The sequence below is a fragment of the Salvelinus alpinus genome, chromosome 13 (assembly GCF_045679555.1).
Source record: "Salvelinus alpinus chromosome 13, SLU_Salpinus.1, whole genome shotgun sequence".
NCBI lineage: Eukaryota > Metazoa > Chordata > Actinopteri > Salmoniformes > Salmonidae > Salvelinus > Salvelinus alpinus.
Genome location: NC_092098.1, coordinates 6,078,535 through 6,103,721, shown reverse-complemented (window position 1 = coordinate 6,103,721; position 25,187 = coordinate 6,078,535). Strand labels below are relative to the sequence as shown.

Below are 25,187 nucleotides of genomic sequence, written 5' to 3'. Positions count from 1 at the left end.
CAGAAAGCCAAATCTAGACTGGAGTTGCTTATGAAAATGGCAGTCTAGCAATGATCCACAACCAACTTGACAGAGGTTGAAGAATTTTTTAAAGAATAATGTGCAAATATTGTACAATCCAGGTGTGCAAAGCTCTTATCCAGAAGGACTCACAGCTGTAATCGCTGCCAAATTGATTTTAACGTGTATTGACTTAGGGGTGTGAATACTTATGTCAATGAGATTTCTGTATTTCATTTTCAAAAACATGTTTTCACTTTGTCATCATGGGGTATTTTGAGTAGATGGGCGAGAAAAAAATATTTTTAATCCATTTTCAATTCAGGTTGTAACACAACAAAATGTGGAATAAATCAAGGGGAATACTTTCTGAAGGCAGTCTACATATCAGTGGAGGCTGCTGAGGGGAGGACGGCTCATAATAATGGCTGGAACCGTGCGAATGGAATGGCATCAAACGCGTGGGATGTATTTGATACCATTCCACTCCAGCCATTACCACGAGCCCATCCTCCCCAATTAAGGTGCCACCAACCTCCTGTGGTACATATAGGTAGGGCTAAAGTGACTAGGCAACAGGATAGATAATAGAGAGAAACAGCATTGTATGTGGTGAGTGTGAAAGTGTGTGAGTGTGCGTATGTAGTGTGTGTTTGTGTGTTGGGGTGTCATTGTAAGTATGTGTGGGCAGATTTCAGTGTGTGCACAGAGTCAGTGCAGGAGAGTTAGTGCAAGAAAGTAGATGTGTGTGTGTTGGGATGTCAGTGTAAGTATGTATGAGTGTGTGGGTAGAGACCAGTGTGAATGCATAGAGTCAGTGCAAGATCATTAGTGCAAAAAAGTGTCAATGCAGGTAGTGAGGGCAACCATTTGATTAGATTTTTAGCTGTCTTGTTTAGCAGTCATATGGCTTGGGGGTAGAAGCTGTTCAGGGTCCTGTTGGTTCCAGACTTGGTAAACTGGTACCGCTTGCCACGTGGTAGCAGAGATAACAGTCTATGGCTTGGGTGACTGGAGTCTTTAAAGAAAAATGTGTATCTTGAAAGACTATGGTTCTAAGCAGGACTAAGGCAGTGAGGAAGAGGCGAAGCGGGAGGGCTCATTCTCACCAAAATCTGTCCAGAATACACCCAATGCGTTTTTATGGACTTAATATGCAGACCTAAACTTGTTGCCTGCCTTCATTTCCTGCCTTTGGGACAACGACTCCCATTGTTAGGGCAGAGACATGAGCATCTCGTCATTATATATGGATCTTTGACTAAGGTAACACCGAAATCATATTTTTAGCGGTAATGAGGTGACCAATAACAGTTGCAATTGAGATCAGCTGTGCGGGTGAATTTAGCCCATATTGGTGGTTTACCTAGACATCAGCTGGCAATAAACTAGTGCCATCGATGATAGCAATCGACCCCTTGATATTTTATTATATAAGCTACATTTTGTAGGCTACCCATTAGCCTATCCATTGTCACATAATGAAAGGTGTGAAAAGCGATAATAGACTTCTGTTTGTTTCCCTGGCTGAGTTGATGAGCTGATTTGGGTCATCAGTTGATTGACAGATGTGGGCCTACTGTAGAACAACGAACTTTCCTCCAGTGTGGATGCTCGCCCACGTTTTATAGTTAGACTATTTATAATTTGCAGAGGTGGGTAGATGACTGAAAATCTGTACTTAAGTAAAAGTACTTTTACTTGAAGTTTAATTTACTCCAGAAAAAGTAAAAGCCCTCCTAAGAAACTACTACTGAAAATGACTAGTTACAAATTTAGTTTGGTCATTTTTTACACTTTATGGTAAATGGTGACAGCAAACAAAAGAGACAACAACTTAGTGCAATTGATTTGACATTCATTTATTACTTAAGCCTGCCAGCACCATCTTGCTGATGTCCTCCAGCACAGGTAGTCTCCAATGAAGAATAACATCAAAGTCTGTAGGCTGTCCTCCAGCGCAGGTAGTCTCCAATGAAGAATAACATCTATTGCTGAAGAATTGCAATATTTACCTGGAATTAACCCTGCAGATAGCACTACAAGGTGATCTGAAAAGTCATAGTCAATCAATCAATAATATAATAATACTTTTAGCAAAAAAATATATTTTCAATTTACAATCTGTACGAACAATGAGAATAGAAAGGATCAAATTGTATTGGTCACATACACATGGTTGGCAAATGTTATTGTGAGTGTAGCGAAATACTTGTGCTTCTAGTTCTGACAGTGCAGCAATATCTAACAAGTAATCTAACAATTCCACAACAACTACCTAATACACACTATCTAAGTAAAGGAATGGAGTAAGAATATATATGGATGAGCAATGACCGAGGGGCATAGGAAAGATGCAATAGATGGAACAAAATACAATATATACATATGAGATGAGTAATGAAAGATATGTAAACATTATTAAAGTGACTAGTGATCCATTTATTTAATTAAGAGGCCAATGATTTCAAGTCTGTATGTAGGCAGCAGCCTCACTGTGTTAGTGATGGTTGTTCACACTGATGGCCTTGAAATAGAAGCTATTTTTCCGTCTCTCGGTCCCAGCTTTGATGCACCTGTTCTGACCTCGCCTTCTAGATGGTAGCGAGGTGAACAGGCAGTGGCTCGGGTGGTTGTTGTCCTTGATGATCTTTTTGGCCTTCCTGTGACATCAGGTGTTGTAGGTGTCCTGGAGGGCAGGTAGTTTGCCCCCGGTGATGCGTTGTGCAGACAGCACCACCCTCTGGAGAGCCCTACGGTTATAGGCGGTGCAGTTGCCGTACCAGACGGTGATGCAGCCCGACAGGAAAAGTTTGTGGGGGTTTTAGGTGACAAGCCAAAATTCTTCAGCCTCCTGAGGTTGAAGAGGTGCTATTGCGCCTTCTTCACCACACTATCTGTGTGGGTGGACCATTTCAGTTTGTCCGTGATGTGTACACCGAGGTACTTAACTTTCCACCTTCTCCACTACTGTCCCGTCGATGTGGATAGGGGGGTGCTCCTTCTGCTGTTACCTGAAGTCCACGATCATCTCCTTTCTTTTGTTGACGTTGAGTGAGAGGTTGTTTTCCTGACACCACACTCCGAGTGCCCTCACCTCCTCCCTATAGGCTGTCTCGTCTTTGTTGATAATCAAGCCAACTACTGTTGTGTCGTCTACAAACTTGAGGATTGAGTTGGAGGCGTGCATGGCCACACAGTCATGGGTGAACAAGGAGTACAGGAGGGGGCTGAGCACGCACCATTGTGGGGCCCCAGTGTTGAGGATCAGCGAAGTGGAGATGTTGTTTCCTACCTTCACCACCTGGGGGTGGCCAGTCAGGATGTCCAGGACCCAATTGCACAGGGCGGGGTTGAGGGCCTCAAGCTTAATGATGAGCTTGGAAGGTACTATGGTGTTGAATGCTGAGCTGTAACCAATGAACAGAATTCTTACATAGGTATTCCTCTTGTCCAGGTGGGATAGTGCAGTGTTATGGAAATTGCATCGTCTGTGGACCTATTGGGGTGGTACGCAAATTGAAGTGGGTCTAGGGTGACAGGTAAGGTGGAGGTGATATGATCGGAACTTTTGTGAAACATCACAGCACAGTTGAAAAATATATGGCAAATAGAAATCCAATATGTATGGTGTTAAGTGTCTTCAAAGGGGGAGACACTCTAGACCCAAACTGCTACAGACGTATATCTATCCTACCCTGCCTTTCTAAGGTCTTCGAAAGCCAAGTTAACAAAAAGATTACCGACCATTTAGAATCACACCGTACCTTCTCCGCTATGCAATCTGGTTTTAGAGCTGGTCAGGGGTGCACCTCAGCCACGCTCAAGGTCCTAAACGATATCATAACCGCCATCGATAAAAGACATTACTGTCTAGCCGTATTCATCGACCTGGCCAAGGCTTTTGACTCTGTCAATCACCACATTCTTATTGGCAGACTCAACAGCCTTGGTTTCTCAAATGATTGCCTCGCCTGGTTCACCAACTACTTCTCTGATAGAGTTCAGTGTGTGAAATCGGAGGGCCTCTGGCAGTCTCTATGGGGGTGTCACAGGGTTCAATTCTCAGTCAGACTCTTTTCTCTGTATACATCAATGATGTCGCTCTTGCTGCTGGTGATTCTCTGATCCACCTCTACGAAGACGACACCATTCTGTATAATTCTGGTCCTTCTTTGGACACTGTGTTAACTAACCTCCAGACGAGCTTCAATGCCATTACAACTCTCCTTCCGTGGCCTCCAACTGCTCCTAAATGCAAGTAAAACTAAATGCATGCTCTTCAACCGTTCGCTGCCCGCACCTGCCCGCCCGTCCAGCATCCCTACTCTGGACGGTTCTGACTTAGAATATGTGGACAACTACAATACCTAGGTGTCTGGTTAGACTGTAAACTCTCCTTCCAGACTCACATTAAGCATCTCCAATCCAAAATTAAATCTAGAATCGGCTTCCTATTTCACAACAAAGCCTCCTTCACTCATGCTGCTAAACATACCTTCGTAAAACTGACCATCCTACCGATCCTCGACTTCGGGGATGTCATTTATGAAATTGCCTCCAACAGTCTACTTAACAAATTGGATGCAGTCTATCACAGTGCCATCCGTTTTGTCACCAAAGCCCCATATACTACCCACCACTGTGACCTGTACGCTCTCGTTGGCTGGCCCTCACTTCATACTCGTCGCCAAACCCACTGACTCCAGGTCATCTACAAATCTCTGTTAGGTAAAGCCCCGCCATATCTCAGCTCACTGGTCACCATAGCAGCACCCACTCGTAGCACGCACTCCAGCAGGTATATCTCACTGGTCACCCCCAAAGCCAATTCCTCCTTTGGCCGCCTTTCCTTCCAGTTCTCTGCTGCCAATGACTGGAACAAATTGCAAAAATCACTGAAGCTGGAGACTCATATCTCCCTCACTCGCTTTAAGCACCAGCTGTCAGAGCAGCTCACAGATCACTGCACATGTACATAGCCCATCTGTAAACAGCCCATCCAAGTACCTCATCCCCATACTGTATTTATTTTTATCTTGCTCCTTTGCACCCCAGTATCTCTACTTGCACATTCATCTTCTGCACATCTACCATTCCATTGTTTAATTGATATATTGTAATTACTTTGCCACCATGGCCTATTTATTGCCTTAACTCCCTTATCTCACCTCATTTGCACTCACTGTACAGATGTTTTTTCTTTTTGTCTACTGTATTATTGACTGTATGTTTTGTTTATTCCATGTGTAACTCTGCGTTGCTGTATGTGTCGAACTGCCATGCTTTATCTTGGCCAGGTCACAGTTGCAAATGAGAACTTGTTCTCAACTAGCCTACCTGGTTAAATAAAGGTGAAATAAAAAATAAATATAAAGAGATAGATGGGAGGGGTTGAATGGAGCTGAAGGTTGGGACTAATAACAACAAGATAACTAATGTAAAACATACTGTGCCTGTAAAACGTATACAGGTTAAGAACTTTTTTGAAAGAGCACAGTTTGAAATATATGGCAAATGGAACCGGATGGACATCATAAATATATGGGCGAGGTTGAGGGTAGAGGAAGGACAAGAGTTAAAAACAAACAAAATAAAACTATTGTAAAATAGACTGTGTCCATAAAATGTATATAGTATGTATAAGCTGGAAATAAAGGCCTAAGCGTTGATGTTCACTAGTTTGATTCCAATTCGGCCAAGACCTCAGAAAAAAAATTGTAGACCTCCACAGGTCTGGTTCATCCTTGGGAGCAATTTCCAAATGCCTGAAGGTACCACGTTCATCTGTACAAACAATAGTACGCAAGTATAAACACCATGGGACCACGCAGCCGTCATACCAATCAGGAAGGAGACCCATTCTGTCTCCTAGAGATGAACGTACTTTGGTGCGAAAAGTGCAAATCAATCCCAGAATAACAGCAAAGAACCTTGTGAAGATGCTGGAGGAAACATGTGCAAAAGTATCTATATCCACAGTAAAACGAGTCCTATATCGACAAAACCTGAAAGGCCGCTCAGCAAGGAAGAAGCCACTGCTCCAAAACCGCCATAAAAAAGACAGACTACAGTTTGCAACTGCACATGGGGACAAAGATCGTACTTTTTGGAGAAATTTCATCTGGTCTGATGAAACAAAAATAGAACTGTTTGGCCATAATGATCTAGAGTTTTGTCGCCTCTAGTTGCACAGGTGTCATGATGCTAAAAATGAGGTAAAACGGATTTCCATTTGCCTGCATTAAAATCACCAGCCACGATAAACACCGCCTCTGGATGTACATTTTCTTGTTTGCTTATGGCCCTATACAGCTCGTTGAGTGCGGTCTTTGTGCCAGCACCGGATTGTGGTGGTAAATAGATAGCTCCGAAAAATATTGGTAAATGGGTAAACGGCATGGTCTGCAGCTTATTATGAGCTATTCTAACTCAAGCGAGCAAAAACTTGAGACTTCCTTAACATTAGAGATCGCGCACCAGCTGTTGTTAACAAACAGACACAACCTCCTCCCTTCGTCTTACCCGAGTCTGCCGTCCAGACATAGAATATTCTATTTTTCAGTTCCCGTTGGTAGGATAGTCTCGAACGGCGCTCATCCAGTTTGTTCTCCAGTGACTGCATGTCCGGCAATAGAAACAAGGGCAAAGGCAGTTTATTTGCTCGTCAACATAGTCTCGTCAAGTACCATTTCTAGACATAGGCAAAAATCTGTCTCAACTTACTGTTAATTAGGATAGTACAATACACAACGTGCAATTTTGAAATATGGTAGTGCATTTAGCAGTTTCCCTATTGTTAAGACAGTCACTCAATTAGCCAATGTCAGCTAATATTTTATAGATTGCTAGGTAAGTTAGTCTAGCCAGCTTTCTAAACCTTGTAGCAGTCATGGCTGAATTATTGACCTGGCACGCAAGGCAAGTGCCCAGGGGCCCTGACCTCCAGGGGGCCCCCATTGATTTTGTTAGTCACTCTCACTCAGATATTTACATTTACATTTAAGTCATTTAGCAGACGCTCTTATCCAGAGCGACTTACAAATTGGTGCATTCACCTTATGATATCCAGTGGAACAACCACTTTACAATAGTGCATCTAACTCTTTTAAGGGGGGGGGGGGGGGTTAGAAGGATTACTTTATCCTATCCTAGGTATTCCTTAAAGAGGTGGGGTTTCAGGTGTCTCCGGAAGGTGGTGATTGACTCCGCTGACCTGGCGTCGTGAGGGAGTTTGTTCCACCATTGGGGTGCCAGAGCAGCGAACAGTTTTGACTGGGCTGAGCGGGAACTGTACTTCCTCAGAGGTAGGGAGGCGAGCAGGCCAGAGGTGGATGAACGCAGTGCCCTTGTTTGGGTGTAGGGCCTGATCAGAGCCTGAAGGTACGGAGGTGCCGTTCCCCTCACAGCTCCGTAGGCAAGCACCATGGTCTTGTAGCGGATGCGAGCTTCAACTGGAAGCCAGTGGAGAGAGCGGAGGAGCGGGGTGACGTGAGAGAACTTGGGAAAGTTGAACACCAGACGGGCTGCGGCGTTCTGGATGAGTTGTAGGGGTTTAATGGCACAGGCAGGGAGCCCAGCCAACAGCGAGTTGCAGTAATCCAGACGGGAGATGACAAGTGCCTGGATTAGGACCTGCGCCGCTTCCTGCGTGAGGCAGGGTCGTACTCTGCGAATGTTGTAGAGCATGAACCTACAGGAACGGGTCACCTGTGAACATGGCATAAGTCATGGCAAAATGTGTAGAATTGCAAGAAATTAGCATTCAAAATATCTCCATCCTATTGCTAAATGTGTAGAACTTCAGGATATTAGCTTTAAAACTGCAATATTTTCTCTCCATGCCATGGTAAAATATGTATAATTGCAGAATAATTGCTTTAAACTGCAACATTTTATCTACGCCCCATGGAAAAAAATTGCAGGACATTAACTTTAATTAAAGCTGCACATTTCTCTCTCCGCCACCAAGAGACGGGCCACTAACATGTTTTGTCCACGAGGTGTACAACCAAATCTTGCTTAGGGCCCCAAAAATGAGATTGTGATGTTAGGCGAGGGGAGGCATATTATCCTCCGATGTAGTAATCGACTTTTCTTATACTTATTTCTTCTCTTTTTTTCTCCTCTTCTGTCCTCTTCTCCTCTCTCGTTCAGTCCATCCTAAGAAGAAGAACAGACAGACGTGCGTGAGGAAGAGTCTGATCTGTGCCTTCGCCATGGCCTTCATTATCAGCGTCATGCTCATCGCGGCCAATCAGATGCTGCGGAACGGCATGGAGTAGCCAATCACAATGTGAGCCTGGGGAGTGGGCGGAACAGTTATATAACCTCACTTCCTCTCTCTGCAGTAAAAAAAAAAAGGAAGACAGACCAGCCAGAACCCAAACACATATGTGAAGGACAACCTATATGTTCTTTTAAATAAAGTTTGTTTTGATTTATACCGTAAACAGACAAGAGGGTGCAAGGCCTGAAGGACAACAAAGTAAAGCGAAAAGCCATTTTTTTCAAGTCACTAGGAGGACTTGATTAACATAGATAGACTAGAAGAGATGCAAAGCAATCGTTTTATATTTTGTGGAGATTATTCCTTTCATTTCTGTATCAGAGAAGGCCAGCCGTTTAAATTAAGATTGCTTTTCTAATCTCCCCTTTAAAAGATTTTCTAATCAACAGCAATCTATTCAATACGCAGCAGGTGCTTTGAGCCATTCCTGAACTTTTGGTTCAGGGCAATATCTGAGGATACTGATACTGTACTACTGTTTCATGTTTTAAACTGTATATAAACATGTTAATCTGTTCATTTAAAAAAAGAAAAAATATGTACTATCTTATATTTAGATTGTATATCTACTCAGTCACTCACCTGTGGACATTCTACACATTTATTTTTACACTGTAACAGAGGTGGTTTGCAACTTAAGGACAGACTTGTGTTAGCTCCCAGAGCAAACACCTAGGCTTTAGCTCAGCTGACTAACATAGTCTTCAGTAAAATAGTCAACCTTCTACTGTACACCTGACATTCACTCCCTCACAATGTTCTTACAATAGAGTCGACTGTCTATTTGTCTGTCTGTCTGTATACACTGCATGTGACTCTGTGGATATTTAAAGGCACTGTATGTATGTACAGTATTTACCATATGTTGTGTCATTCTACGTGTCTATAGGACAGTGTGCTGTGTGTGTGTGCTAGACTGTCTATGCTTGGTCAAGGTTGCTTTCTGGTGGCTAAGGAGAGAACTTCACCCAAATGCTTGGAATTTGAACCACGGATAATACAGTTGTGGTCTAAAATGTCTTTGACCAGGCCAATTAAGATTGCATTTCATTCCAGAAGGTTTTTCCCTTTTGCCCTCGTTCACTCCCCTTCACAAATCTGATAGGACTAGATGGATGAAAGCATATGGTGGAAACTCCAACACCTATCTAACCTGAAGGTTTGGTGGAGCTTTTTCTTTACACCTACTATACCAATCCAGGGCCGATATTCATGAAGCATCTCAGAGTAGGAGTGCTGAACCCTTACCACCTAGCGGATTCATGTCATTTACACTGCTGGTCATAAGACTCACAAAGCGTCTGAGTAGTGCTAAGATACATTTTACTCCTACTCTTATGGGTGAAAATAAAAGCTATGCATGAAGCCTCTTTAGTCATTAGAGTCCCACCTAGTTGACAGATATTTAGGAGACCTCATGAGCTGTCCTAACCAGTTGAGGTACCAGCGGGTGCCTTGAAAAGAGAAAATGCAGCGAGTCAGTGGTTCCTGCACCACATGCAATTGCTTTGGAGTTGTTAAACAAATGTTTTGATATTTCATTTATATATGATCAATCCATAAATAATCTAGACCTACGTGCAACAGTATTTCTTGAGATTTGGACAATTACTTCTCCTTGGCCTATTTAACATGATATGCCTAAATACTTATGACAGGGGTATTCAACTATATCCCTACAAGGTCTGGAGCCTACTAGTTTTCTGTTCTACCTGATAATGAATTTTACCTACCTGGTGTGCCAGGTCTAAATCAGTCCCTGATTAGAGGGGAACAATGAAAAAGAGTTGAGTTTGAAGGCACTAGGCTAACAAATAAACATTTTTCTTTTGATTATTTAATTACCTACTTCATGTTATCCCTTTGGAGCACAATATCACATTCTTAAAAAAATATGTCCAAATTGGGCATTCCTATAAATTGGGCAATTGAAGGCATCTAGGGCATATGTTAACTTTGATTGTGTTCAATGAAAATGATAGACCTTTCAAACATTGTATGCAACGTTATCAGCAAGATTCCTACTGTGCCAAAGCGACTTAAAGTTAAGTGGGAGTGACGTGCTATAGAGTTCACAGCTGGAGATGCCTCATCCCGATTAGTTATTCCACATCATTTGCAACAATGTCAATGAGCGGCATCACTATCTTTCCTTTGCGGTACCTCCAACTGTCGTGATTACCAGCTGTGTTGATTTTACTCCCGGCTCAGAGTTTGACTGGGCAGTTTCTTAAAGGTCGACGTTGGGCAAAAACACAAAAATAGCGGCTTTAAACTGTATAACTGATCAATGCACCATCAGACCAGGTCATTTAATGCTTAAAAACAAAATGATGAATAAAATATTTGGTTACAGAAAGAAGTGCCATTTCTTATCGATCTCTACAGCTTCCGTCCAAAAACAAATCCTTTGAAATGATGTCATCACATACTGGAGGAATTACTGACTAGCGATAGTGGCAAGTTTAGCTAACGAATTAGCTTCGTCAGTCGCGACACGCATTACCAGAATGACACATCGATGAACCGCCAAAGGCACAACCCCATTTCTGAAAGGGGCGGAGCTGGACTGCAATTCGTGGCCGAAATCGACCTTTAACATTATCGTAAACCCCTAATCTGAGCTGGGAGTTTTTGTTGTTGTTTTAAAACAGGTTTTAACAAGATTCTTTTGACCTTTTTCTGAGATGCTTTGTGGATACGGGCCCTGGGGACATATGTATCAAGCAGCTCAGAGTAGTGCTGATCAAAAATCAGTTTTGTCTTTTAGATCACAATGAATAGAAAGATTACATGGACAGGATGGAGCTAATCCTAGATCAGTACTCATACTCTGCTACACTTGATACATACAGCCTCTAAAATCCACATATTGTACACACCGTAACGTGTTCAAGAGACAGAGTAGTTTACAGAGGTCGTTCATCGTTAATGTTTTCACTTTCAATATCACATGTGCGGGCTACTACAATGTATTTCTATTCTTGGCCATGTAGTGTAGTTCATCACACACAAAAATCCCCTCGCTGTCTCAGATATTTTAATATATTTATATGTGATTGGTCCATCAGTTTATTATAAAACCATTATGGTCCCTGACACCAGCATCTAATCGTAATGTATATCTAGATTAGACATAGTTTTACTATTGAAAATGTTTCTGACATATCTTTTCCGACTTGGTAAAGGGAATGTAACGAAAGAGGTCTATTGCTTGAGGAGATTTCTGTCACTGAGTTTTCTACAGTGCCTTCGGAAAGTTTTCAGACCCCTTGACTTTTTCCACATTTTGTGAGGTTACATCCTTATTCTAAAATGTATTAAATTGTTATTTTTCCTCATCAATCTACACACAATACCCCAAAAATGACAAAGCAAAAACAGGTAAAAAAAAAAACACTGAGATATTACATTTACATAAGTATTCAGACCCTTTACTCAGTACTTTGTTGAAGCACCTTTGGCAGCGATTACAGCCTCGAGTCGTCTTGTGTATGATGCTACAACCTTGGCACACCTGCATTTGAGGAGTTTGTCCCCTCTCAAGCTCTGTCAGGTTGGATGGGGAGCTTTGCTGCACAGCTATTTTCTGGACTCTCCAGAGATATTCTATCGGGTTCAAGTCCGAGGTCTGGCTGGGCCACTCAAGGACATTCCGAGACCTGTCCCGAAGCCACTCCTGCGTTGTCTTGGCTATGTGCTTAGGGTTGTTGTCCTGTTGGAAGGTGAACCTTTGCCCACTGTATGTCAATCAAATGTATTTATAATGCCCTTTTTACATCAGCAGATGTCACAAAGTGCTATACAGAAACCCAGCCTAAAACCCCAGACAACAAGCAATGCAGGTGTCTAGGCATCAGGATATATGATAAACAGAGTAGCAGCAGCGTATATGATGATTGTATGTGAGTGTGTGTGTGTGTTGGAGTTTGAGTGTGTGTGAGTGTGCATAGTGTCAGTGCAACCAAATAAATGTAAGGGTAAATGCAATAGTCAGTGTTGCCGTTTTGTTAGCTATTTAGCAGTCTTATCGCTTGGGGATAGAAGCTGGGGACATACTCGAGGTTGTAATCGCAGCCAAGGTGCTTCAACAAAGTACTGAGTAAAGGGTCTGAACACTTATGTAAATGTGATATTTCAGTTCTATTTTTAATACGTTTACAAAAATGTGTAAAAAACTGTTTTTGCTTTGTCATTACGGGGTATTGTTTGTATTTTAATCAGTTTTAGAATACGGCTGTAACGTAACAAAATGTGGGGGAAAAGTCAAGGGGTCTGAATACTTTCCGAATGCATTGTATTGTATCTATGCCTACCACTCAAGTATCCCTGTACATTGTAAATATGGTATTGACACGGACCCTGGAACTGACCCTGTATATACAGTAGCTTACTTACTTTCTTGTGTTCTTCTTATTTCTATTTCTTGTGTGTTTTTGTCCTACTTTACTATATTTTATAATACTACTGATATTGATTACTGCATTGTTGGGAAAGAGCTTGCAAGTAAGGCATTTCACTGTACTTGTGCACATGACAAAACTTGTCATAAAGGCTACATAGAGACATTTCTATCTCCAGCACCACCCCAACATCTACAAAAAAAGAAAGATAGAGTTAAGTGTTTCCATTGACATCATCAACCAATTTGGTTAAAATCACATGATACACACCGATGATGTCATAGGAAACACTTAACTTTCTAAAAAAAATTACTACAAAACATAGAAACCATTTTCACATATGTTGGGGTGGTGCTGGAGATTATGAATATGAAGTAGAAAAATGTTGAGATTTCCCTTTAAGACTGTCATATGCATGACAAAACACAATACCTTAGTTACAAGAGGGATTTATTGAACAATGCAATACAAATATAACTGTTCAAAATATTCATGTCGTCCCATGTCATTCTTGAATGGAGTTTGAATGTCTGTCTAATTTTAGAAACACCTCGAGGTTAACCTCTAAAAGTGACAACTTTAGGTATAAAAAAAAACTGCGTTGAATAACACATTCATTAATGGCAAAAAAGACAGTAGAAAATAAATCATAAGGAATTAGGTTTTGCAGTGCTTGTCCTATATCTTTGTCGGTATAAGAAAGCTCAGGAAATATTTTCGTTTTTTTTATACATATTGAAACCCTTATTTTTGTTGGCACAAAACTACCTCCTTACTTTCATTCATTTGTATGAGTCCCGTGACTCTTGTGGAGGTCGTAGAGCAAAACGGAGAACAACATTGTGTTCGTGAGAGTCTCATCTTTCCATAAGGTGGTGATATTAGTTTGTAGGCCGTTTAGACGTTTTCTTTAGAAGGTCGATTTTCGGGATGTCTCAGTCTGACAAACACCGCTTTAGCTCGGGCCACCTTCCACCGCAGTTGCGGAAGGCCAACATAGGCGGATGCCCATGCAAAAAAACACATCTCTAGCTTAAACTGACATATTAATTGCTGGGCAATTGTGCGCCGCCTCAAGGGTCTCCCGGTCACGGCCGGCTGTGATACAGCCTGGGATTAAACCTGGGTCTGTAGTGACGCCTCAAGCACTGAGATGCAGTGACTTAGACCGGAGGCCTAAACTGACATATTTTGATGTGGATTTTTTTATTATGTTACTCTTAAGGATTAAAAAACATGTAAAACATATTGCTCTTGGACCTTCCCACAATTTCCAAGGCAACCCCAATAATTAATATTTAAGTTGACCCCTGCTGGTGTTTCTCTGGCCTGCCAGATGCGAGAGCATATCCTAGCATCTGTGGTGGAGGTTATAGAGAGGAACTGTGAGTCTGAGGAACAGTGTCTACAGGTTCAGACAGAACACTGCTCACACATCTCATCCTTCACCCTTGACACACAGGTCCTAGAACACTACAGACACACCTGCTATGACTGGACACACCCAAATGTGGGGAACACACACAAAAACACTATGTCATTCTCTTGAGTACTTCTTTATGTTACTGAGTTCTACAGTACATTATCAAAAGTATGTGGACACCTCCTCGTACAACATCTCATACCAAAATCATTGGCATTAATATGGAGTTGGTCCCAGCGTTCCAATTCATCCCAAAGGTGTTCAATGTGGTTGAGGTCAGGGCTCTGTGCAAGCCAGTCAAGTTCTTCCACACCAATCTCGACAAACCATTTCTTTACGGACCTCGCTTTGTGCATGGGGGCATTGTCATGCTGAAACAGGAAAGGGCCTTCCCCAAATCGTCTATGTCATTGTATGCTGTAGCGTTAAGATTTCCATTCACTGGAACTAAGGGACCTAGCCAGAACCATGAAAAACAGCCCCAGACCATTATTCCTCCTTCATCAAACTTTACAATTGGCACTATGCATTCGGGCAGGTAGCGTTCAACTGGCATCTGCCAAACCCAGATTCGTCCGGCGAACTGCCAGATGGTGAAGAGTGATTCATCACTCCAGAGAACGCGTTTCTACTGCTCCAGAGTCCAATGGCGCTCGGCATTCCACATGCTGATAATAGGCATGTTAATAGAAAAATGTGTATGTTTAAGATGATGACTAAAGTATTCCACCCTGAAACTATATAATTGTATGAAATGTGTTAGAGTCATAATCCAATAATGTGTGTGACTAGGCCATTGTGTTACTATTTCGCAATGTGAGCTGGGTATAGTTGAGACATTCAAGGACAACTGAACTGTCGACTTGTGATAACGGTGAAGCTAATAACTGGAAAGAGGCCTCCCCACCCTAGGGAGGAGAAAAACTGTTAGAAATGACTAGGCTTGGAGAAGATGATGAAACATGTTGCAGAAGGGTGATAAACAATGTATGTGAACTTTTGAAAAATACAGCACAACTAAAGAGAGGCTGAGTTTCTACTGATGTGAGTTCATTTGTGTGTGTGTGTGTGCTATAAAAAGATTGTGTTCTCATTTTGAAGACAGAGCGCTCTCTGAATAAAGTTTTTGATCTATTGCAGACTGGGACTTTGTCTAATTATTCATTAACCAGAGCCGTACAACCTCTGGGAATTGGTCAAAGCTATAAAATAGTTCAGTTAGAACATAGGGATAGAAATTCTTGTGACACTTGTGTCTGGCTGCTTGGCCATGGAAACCCATTTCATGAAGCTCCCGACGAACAGTTATTGTGCCGACGTTGCTCCCAGAGGCAGTTTGGAACTCGGTAGTGAGTGTTGCAACTGAGGACAGATGATTATTACATATTCAAAAGTATGTGGACATAATGGGGGAGGGAGGCACAGGGAGGGTTGTCAATATCACTGGCACAGAATTGGCAATTGCAGTGGTGGAAGGGGGTGAGCACTCGGTGGTCCCATTCTGTGAGCTTGTGTGGCCTACCACTTCGTGGCTGAGCAGTTGTTGCTCCTAGATGTTTCTACTTCACAATAACAGCATGTACAGTTGACCGGGGCAGCTCTAGAATGGCAGAAATTTGACAAATTGACTCATCGGTAAGGCAGCATCCGATGACGGTGCCATGGTGTCAGTCTCCTTCCAATGTTTGTCTATGGAGATTACGTGGCTGTGTACTCAATTTTATACACCTGTCAGCAACAGGTGTGGCTGAAATAGCCAAATCCACTAATTTGAAGGGGTGTCCACATACTTTTGTAAATATAGTGCATGTCAAGTTTGAGTTCTATGTGCCCCCTGTGCAGTATCAGTGGGCTAAGAAGCACCTCTACCTGTTAGCCAGCCTGTGTGAAGAGAATATTCCACTGAAACGGTGAGGACTACTAGCATTGTCAGTCCGGGACAATAAGTTCTAGTCTTTCACTCAAACCTGTATGCATATTCAATACTGCCCTACTGAGCAAAAAGGCAGTAACTGCTCATTTGGTCAAAAATGAGTTAGTAATTTTTGCTAAATTAAATACATGCTTAATCATGTGGACAAGTAACCTGTCTCTATTGTATTGTGTTATGGAGAGAATGGGGGTCATGTTAGCAGTAACTGCATAAAGTTACTGTGAAACCATTCTTCTCAGTTCACGCTATGAGCAGTTACTGCCTTTTTGCTTGGTAGGGCAGAATAGTCAGTCACTCCAATACAGTGTTGTTAAACAGTTGTGTAATTATCTGTAGCTACACAGTTACAGCTCTCACAATCTCAATGGAACAGTAGTGTTGTTTATTTTACATGTCTCTATGCAGAGCCATTGATAAAGTGGGTAGAAATCTGAAGAGAAACCTTTTAAGACCTTTCCTGACTTTTCTTTACAAACGAGTCACATCATCAACCAGAGGCAAGACAGAGGACACACACACACACACAGAGAGAGGACATAACACTGGTTTGCACAAAACATCCATTTAATTGAGGTATCTATTGTGTTTCATCATGTACAAATCTCCTGAAAACAAAGCTGTTGGGATGAACACTCAAGACAGCTGATGGTTCCTACAAAGTTCTCTATGTCAGACAAGACGGGATGTTGCTGTCAACTCCTTGCACACGGACAGCAGGGCTGAGGTCAATTCCAATACAATTCTTTCAGTTCTAGAAGTTGAATTGAGAAATTCCATTCTAGAATAGGAAAAGTGCCATTCGTTTTCAAAGGCACTTTAATTCAGAATTCCAGTTCACATACTGAACTGACAGAATGCAATTGTCCCCTATGGCTGACTGAGATAATACTGTACTGGACACAGAAAGCTGATACACTTTATGTTTCAGCTTAGTCAATGGAAGAGAGATGTAATACTGTACTGAATTAAACTGGAATCGAAAGTCAAACCAAAAAAACACTTGCTTGTTTGTCGTAAAGAAGACAAGGGGTGTTGTAACCGTGGGGAGAGACAGTCTGCTATAAAAATGTGTATTTAAAACAGAAAAGTGCTCCTTCCTCTTTAATGATACACTTATATGAATAGTACGAGAAACTATATCATGTCATAAAGGCACCGTAACAATCCTGTTTTTCCATCTACAATCGGACTAAAAACAAGGCTTTTTCTTCAAATAAACATGGGCTTTACTTAGAACTGTTCCATTGCACTCAATTTTGTACACAAATCGTTTGGACTTGTAATCAACACAGACCTGCAAATTTTATATGGACTATTGTCCGTACAGTGTCCATTGTTGATCATATGACATTAATTTGTCAGAGGAGCAATAAAGTAATTTATACTCTATTCCTTTCTATTTTTTAACACATCATGGGCAGCACACAGTCTTTTTCGACAGTAGGGTGGTTCCACATGTGGGAGCGGAAAATATATCAGATTGTTCTGGCAATTCTCACATAGAAAATTCAGGAAGGAAATACATGTTTTAAATGCTTTTTACATGTATCACAAACCATTTTTGATAAAATAATGATGGAAGGGCCATTTTATTCCCTTTTAAAAATATCCTTCCTGTAAGACCCTATGATCGTGAACTGTACGGACATCTTGGTGTCATACTCCTTATAGTGTGCTCTAAAATATGGAGTATGTCTATATTCTGAACAATAAAAGCACTAGTTTTTGTTCTGGTGTATTTCTGGAGACTGACATTCATTTTGCTGTCTATGTTGAAGTGACATGTTGGGAGGTGTGGGAAGAGGGCCTTCACTACATCCTGTTGCAGCCTTTTTGGTTGGTTTAGTGCACGTGTCAAACTCATTCCACGGAGGGCTGAGTGTCTGGGTTTTTGCTCCTTCCTTGTACTTGATTGATGAATTAAGGTCCCTAATAAGTAAAGAACTCCCCTCACCTGGTTGTCGAGGTCTTAATTGAAAGGAAAAACCAAAAACCCGCTGACACTAGGCCCTCCATAGATTGAATTTGACACCCATGGTTTAGTGTATCAGACTAGTCTGTTCCCAGCTGTTGATCTGTGACCGACAGGTCAAAGAGCAGGTGAAGTCATGTGACAGTGATTTGTTTTGATTGGTCAGGAACAGTTCTGATGTTGTCCTGGCGACCCCTAGATCAGATAACATCCACTGTGGCACTTATGCCGGACTGTGTCCTCAAAACAGAGGGAGGAGAAACAGGTTGGCAGACAAGAATAGAGGTGGGTAAAATAGATCCTGGGTGAAGTAGACACTGGTCCTGGGTTAGTTTAGCATTTCTGCAACTAATGGTGAAGGTCAGGATTTAAGGAGGGCAAGCTGATCATAGAGCCATACCTAGGAGCAACTTCACCCCAGAGCGGGAAAACAGAAAGGGGGCAAAGAAGGCAGGTAGTGAAAACCTCAAGCGAGTCTGGAGAGGCCAAAGTAGTGTAGATCAGAACTCTGGGTGGGAGAGAGAGCGGGCAAGAGAGGTGAGAGAGAGCGGAGAGAGAGAAAAGGAAGTAAATGCTATAGAGCAGTGTTTCTTAATCCTGGTCCTAAGGGGTGAACATTTTTGTTTTGCCCTAGCACTACCAGCACTCTAGACTAACTTTTTCAGTTGATGGCACCAGCACATGATTGTCAAACCAATTTTTCAAAAAAAGAATTGGTAGTGACCTGACCTGTGTTCCGTAATGTACCTGCATTCCATACAGAACCAGGCTAATAATGACTGGTCATCTTTTAAATTAGCATGCCCTTGCAGGGCTTGACATTCAGGTACATTTGCCAGTGGCACACCAGGCCAGTGCCAACTGAAAGCTACTAACCTGAATGGAAAAGAATACTGGCCCGAGAGAGCGGATGATGCGCACATCATTGGAATGTTCTATAATTTGCGGGCTGAGCAAGTAGCCTATATCCTATAATGACCTACCCTCCATACACGTTCATACATGTTCGCTATGTTAAACAGTCACACTACAGTTGTAAGGCCTATAAAATCTGTTTTATCTTTTGGTAAATTCTGTTTTCCCGATTTTTTCTCTCTCCAGGTTTTCGAGTTCTCCTAGGTTTTTCTTCTTCAGGTTCACACTCAAAAATCACACCTTTTTTTATTTTATATGTTGGGATGTTACAAGTCCACAACAATGCTTAAACCCCTTTTGAGGTCTGGGTGTAGTTGCCCTTTAATTAAACTGCACACTTAGCAAGAGACCCTTGTGTTTGGCTAGCAGTGTTTTTGTACTGCACAGTGTAGGCTACATGTGATGGCAGTCCATTTGCAAAACAAATGCCCCATGATTGAATCAAATCATCATGATATCATTCTGCCAGGTAGGCTTCATTTGCAGTAATTTAATTGGGAAGGTTTTTTTGTGATAGCCTTTAGAAATGCTCATTCAAATTGTGCATGATGACTGAATTGCGCATCGCAAAGATTCAATCAAGACTTCGGACTAAACTTTTTGAATACCTGGTCTGCATACCCATTGTTGCATGCATACACATTGCTGTTTGAATAATTCTTGATAATAATAAAAGAAAGCTAATTGTGAACCAAAAACTAACGTGACCAGACCAAAAATATATATAAAATCACTGGCACCATAACGATCAATTAAAATTGGTGTCGCACTACCAAGTCAAAGGGTTGCGTTTTGAGCCCCGACTACACAGCTGACTCAAATTATCAAGTCATCATCAAGCTTTGATGATTTTAAAAATCAGGTGTGTAGTGCTAAGGCAAAAACTAAAACATACAGCTTTCGGGTCCCCAGGAACAGGATTAAGAAACACCGACTAGTTCGATAGCTGGGTCAGGTAACAGGTTGATGGAGAATTAGAACTCTGTGTGTAGAGGATGGCTGTAGTCCATGTTCCCTAGTGGGCTTTCACTGGGCTTCATAAACACCCCCTCCATGGCCCTCCACAGGCTGTGCTGGCTGGGGCCCGTCATAGCGTGCACCTCCCTATGCCCGTGGATGGGCCGGCCGTACTGCTCCCCCGTAACAGATAGCAACGTATCAGTGGAGGCATGCTGGAAGCGGACGGCCTCCTCGCGCTCCCATACCAACCCTCCGCACTGCACCATCCACTCATCCAGGTGGTCCCCCTCTCCCTCCTCACCAAACGCACTCACCTCCTGAGAGGGGAGAGAGAGAGAGCGTGTCAGAGAATGCATTATCAACAACAATCATACAATGTTATCTTCTTGGTATTGTAGTTAGTGATTGAGGGGGGAAGACAGAGCAGGGGCTCAAAACAGTTACAGGTTGAAGACAGTATACCACACCACCTCCTGTGCCATTAAAGGGGAATTTCACTGCTGCTCTATTTCACTATATACAGTATGTCCGTTAATATGTTATGAACATATCATGTACGATAAGACACTGTCTGCACTCTTAAGGTCATGGCCGCCCGTGGATGTTTGAATCAACTGATGAGATTGCCATGTTGTTGAACGTTGAAAATGTACACTATTCCATGGATTTTCCCCTTCACTTCAAAGAGGAAGGCATCTGAACAGCGCAGCAGAAAAGAGGACATGGTAACTAACGTTACCTAGCTAACTACATTTGTTTATCTAAACCAAAATCTAGCTGGCTTTCTTAATACACTGGCTAGACATTCCAAAGCATATACATGTAATTAGCTAGCTACTATCTAGCGAAGTGATTTGTAACTTTGCAAGCTAACATTAGCTTTCAAAAACTAAGGAGGACCAAGGCACTCTTCATATAATTAATTAAAATGCCTTTATTAGTATGGCATGTTCAATAGAAACAAAGTTTTTTTTTAAACAACGCATTTCGGCTGCATGGCCTTCGTCAGGGAGTACAAAAAAAGAGAGTACAATATCCTCTTTTGAACAGCTTTTCCAATTAGCCCTAATTGGAAGAGGGAGTGGTTACAAAATTGATTAGACACACCTAGTAAGCAATACTATACACATTAAAAGGTGAAATACTGTAGCTATGTTGTCATAAAAATACAACTCCAGGCTAGAAGTATCAGAACACTTAGAAAGGTAGTTCTAACCTTAAATATGACTGGGAGAAGTGTCAAGAATAAGAAAGCAATATATTCCATAGTACACTAGAACACAGCAAAACATGAACAACAGTCTAACATAGCTGAGGGCAATTGAGCAAAATGTCCACTAGATGACAGCAAATGGACCTATCACGACCCTACAGGAAGGGTGAGAAATCCATATCTTCATTTAAACCAGGGTATTTAGTGGCCTGTAGTTTGTAAATCCAAAAACTTTCCCTTTGGTTTAACTGTTTAAGACGGTCCCCTTTTCTAATAGAGGCCGGAACATGATCAATACCCATAGCTTGTAGGGAGGCAGAAGTTGCCATGGTGTAGGGACTTGTAGTGCCTTGCCATGGGGTAGTCTTCATTGCCTACCCGTATGGTATACTTGTGTGTAAAATCAATACACTAAACTGTCGACAAGACAAGTGCTCCTCAAACGTTTCATACCCTTGCAGTCAGTTCTCTCCCATGGGGTAGAGGGGCTGTTAGTGTACTCTTCTAGCCTATTCACTCTATCGGCAGTGCTTGTCTACTCAAGAGCACAACTGTAAGTGCTTATACACAACAAGACTGTTTGCAAGTCAAGCCTCCCTCAAACTTCTCACATCTTTGCTAACAGCCCATCTCAATGCCCCAATATTGTGTAACAAAACATACATAAGTTAGGGGGTAGATAAGCTTTAATATTGCAGATAGATTGATGGAAGTCAATGTATCTCTCAACTATGAAATAACATATGGAATCATGTAGTAACCAGGCCAGGTCATCTGATGCAGCACTACATCCCTCTACTTCTTGGTTAAATAGCCCTTACACAGCCTGGAGGTGTGTTGGGTCATTGTCTTGTTGAAAAACAAATGATAGTCCCACTAAGCCCAAACCAGATGGGATGGCATATCGCTGCAGAATGCTGTGGTAGCCAAGCTGGTTATGTGTACCTTGAATTCTAAATAAATCACAGTGTCACCAGCAAAGCATCATCACATCTCCTCCTCCATGTTTCACAGTGGGAACCACACATATGTGTGGAGATCCGTTCACCTAATCTGCATCTCACAAAGACACAGCGGTTGGAACAAAATATCTGGAATTTGGACTAAAGGACAGATTTCCACCAGTCTAATGTCCATTGCTCGTGTTTCTTGGCCCAAGCAAGTCTAAAATGCAACAAGTTCAATGATTTTACTGATTTACAGTTCATATAAGGAAATCAATCAATTGAAATAAATTAATTAGGCCCTAATCTATGGATTAACACTAGTAGCAATGCAACCCCACTCCAGGGGAAGCACTGGTGATCAATTTGGCCATTTCTTTTAGAAACAGTCATAGCCCAGCTCCAATATCTCCAGACGGGGATATTGTTGCGTGTTGCGCACACAAATCCTAGAATCTCCACATTCGCCAAAATGTAGTGAGAAATGTATGCACGGTTGATAAATGAGGCCACAGACCTCTTGGCTGAGGCCGTAATACGCTTATCTCCACACAGGGAGCCAGGCTACAGTGTCTTTCAGAACAAAATAAACAAGTATTGACATTGGCTTTGTCCCAAATGACAGACTATCCCCTGGGCCCTGGTAAAAATTGGTGTTTGTCCCAAATGACAGCCTATTCACTGGGCCCTGGTAAAAATTAAGCCCTAAATTGAGAACTATTTAGGATGCAGACATGTTTCCCCGGACCTGGTTGGAGGACAGCGGAGAAGCGAAGTAGTGGCTGTGCAGGTTGCGTCCGGTGTTGAGGTGGGTGAGGCGGATGGTCTGTCCACACTTAACAGGAGTCCCCCGGTGACATAGGGTTCCGCTGGTGCCCCGTACACTCCAGTAACTGTTGCTGTCCTCCACTGTAGTCACCCCTGTCACTGACTGCTGCCCGCTACCTGGCAGGGGACACAAAATCGAATACACAGACAGAAATCAATACACAGACCATCAATCATCACTACACACAGACAGACAGAAATGAATACACAAAGTCAGGCAAACAGACACATCAAAAAGTACATTTAAGAACACCAGTCAGTAACCTTAAGTAAACACACTCAAAAAGCAAGGAGGAACGGAGAGAGATAATCTAATCAAACAATCCTGATGTTTCTATTTCCTCTGGCCAAGCTAGCTTGCTAGCTAGAATGTATTGACTCACCAGAGCCGTAGCGCACGTCGTGAGAGTGGAGTCTGACATTGTGCTTTACATTTAACAGCTTCACAACCGAGCCGCAAGTCACAAAGCTAAGTTCCGTTGCGAGCGATAGCCCAAATAAACATGATAATAGGAAAAAGCGAAATAAAAAGTGTGTTGGGCCAGTGCGTTTATCCATTATAGCTCTCCGCTGCCACTAAAATCAGCGACTGATATTAGTTTATTCTACGTCATCGAAATGGTACAGTGGGAAAGAAGAGAGAATCCTCCTTTGCGCCTGCTGCTGGCGCGGAGTAGTTATTGCAGATTCGAGACATTTACTGAGTTACTAGAGTTGAGTATTTCTGAGTCTTTTTCGTTTCTTATCGCTGGAAACAGTACTTTTAGTTCGTTATTTTACTTAAATCACTGCAGAACGTAGTCACAGGACTTGACGTTCCACCATTGTCCACCAGAGGGAGGGGGTGAGATCCACGAGCTAAACCGCTTCTGTGACACAGCAGCAGGACGTCGGAAGTTTCGTCAACACCGGAACTCATCAGCCATTTGTATTATTAGAAGCTGCATGAGAAGATAGCATACCAACACATCCTTCTACATTTCAAGGATTTAAATAAAATCTCGTCGCAGGGAGAAGTAAGTTATTTTAACAAAGGAGTTTGGTGACCAGTGAAATAATCCCGCGCCAAAAACATAGGAACAATATAGTCGTGACTCGACTGATTGTCCCCCTGGCTAGTTAGCTAACATATTGCTATTGTTAGCTAGCTTACTGCGAAGTGCAGCTAGCCTAGGGGCCTTGTTGTCTCCCAGTACCGTGATTTATCAACAAAACAGATTTCTAGCTGAAGTCAAGGGTACATAATTCCCAATTCATGGTTCATTATCAACGTGTATTGTGAAAATCGCCACATGGCTAGTAACGTAACGAATGCAGGTTGTGTGCTAGCTAGCCATTTAGGAAGTCCAAAACGAAGAAAAGGCATAACTATGTCTTTCCAGAGAGAGCATTATATACAACTGTAGGGTAAGTTGGCTAGAAACCCAAGCATCACAGAGCAATAGTGGTTCCCTATCTAATGTTAGTGGGATTCAGTGCCATGCTAGTGACTTCTTTGCAGCCCCATCAACCCTGTATTCTCGAGTTTTCCTGGTTTGCAACTCTGAGACCAATATTCTCTGATATTGATTCTCTGCCTATCCACAGGGATGTACTTGAGAAGAATCATGAGACCATAGGCCTACTGGTAAAATGCACACTAGGGTGTACTCCAGGCAGAGCAAAATTCAGTTGGTGGTACAGCAACCAAAAAAGGTTGTGAGAGAGCCACTGCTCTACCACTCATCTTGTGTTAACCTGTAGTGTGTGTGTCTGTCCAGGCCTTGCAGACATGTCTGACTTCATCGACAGCGAGGCTGAGGAGTCAGAGGAGGAATTTGAGGAGAAAGACCTGAAGCCCAAAAAGACCCAGGTGTTTATGGATGATGGTAAGCTTGAGCAGATGATTACAATTTACTGATTTCTCATGTAATCATAAGAAGATGTGTGAGTATGACAACTTAATGTCTGTCAGCCCGGGCAATTCTTCTGTCATGTCTTCATCAGTCAGTTCTTGTGTGTATGTGTGTGTTTATGAGCAAATGTGTTTGTGTGTGTGTTTAACTCTTCCTCCCCGAACAGAGGAAGAGGAGGAAGAGTTAAACACAGAGGACCAGGATGAGCACGGGAACCTGAGGGGGCTCATCGATGATGATGTGGATGAAGATGAAGAAGCGGAAGAAAAGAAGAGCGGAGGAGCGGGTAGCGGCAGCGACTCAGAGGATGAAGTCAGACACAGGCGCAAGAAACGCAGTGAGTTTGGGCTTCGGGGCCTCGTTTATAAACGTTGCATACATTGCACTCTAAATGTCTGCGTGCGCCATTTC

At 42.3% G+C, this 25,187-nt stretch overlaps 3 protein-coding genes across 4 annotated transcripts in view; 2 read left to right on the top strand and 1 right to left on the bottom strand.

Moving 5' to 3' along the window:
* LOC139538033 (calcium-binding protein 8-like) overlaps positions 1–13,182 on the top strand; it is a 75,265-nt gene extending 62,083 nt beyond the window's left edge. The window contains exon 6 of the mRNA XM_071339948.1: positions 8,158–13,182. Coding sequence (XP_071196049.1) covers positions 8,158–8,285 — 128 coding nt within the window. The 3' untranslated portion in view covers positions 8,286–13,182. The remainder of the gene's footprint in view (positions 1–8,157) is intronic.
* A 3,413-nt stretch (positions 13,183–16,595) lies between these two features.
* On the bottom strand, positions 16,596–23,508 carry LOC139536871 (stromal cell-derived factor 2-like). Its single transcript, XM_071337569.1, has 3 exons — positions 23,265–23,508; positions 22,802–22,998; positions 16,596–20,213 (listed from the first exon to the last, which is right to left on the bottom strand). The coding sequence occupies exons 1-3, from the start codon at positions 23,437–23,439 to the stop codon at positions 19,911–19,913; spliced, it is 675 nt and encodes a 224-aa protein (XP_071193670.1). The 5' UTR covers positions 23,440–23,508; the 3' UTR covers positions 16,596–19,910.
* Positions 23,509–23,765: 257 nt separating this feature from the next.
* Positions 23,766–25,187, top strand: part of LOC139536870 (transcription elongation factor SPT6) — a 59,554-nt gene continuing 58,132 nt past the window's right edge. Inside the window, exons 1-4 of one of the 2 annotated variants that reach the window (XM_071337568.1) lie at positions 23,798–23,897; positions 24,469–24,508; positions 24,642–24,749; positions 24,943–25,113. In XM_071337568.1, the coding sequence (XP_071193669.1) occupies positions 24,653–24,749; positions 24,943–25,113 (268 nt within the window). In that variant the 5' untranslated portion in view covers positions 23,798–23,897; positions 24,469–24,508; positions 24,642–24,652. Of the gene's footprint in view, positions 23,898–24,468; positions 24,509–24,641; positions 24,750–24,942; positions 25,114–25,187 lie in introns of both variants that reach the window. The other variant, XM_071337566.1, reaches the window with a different exon arrangement.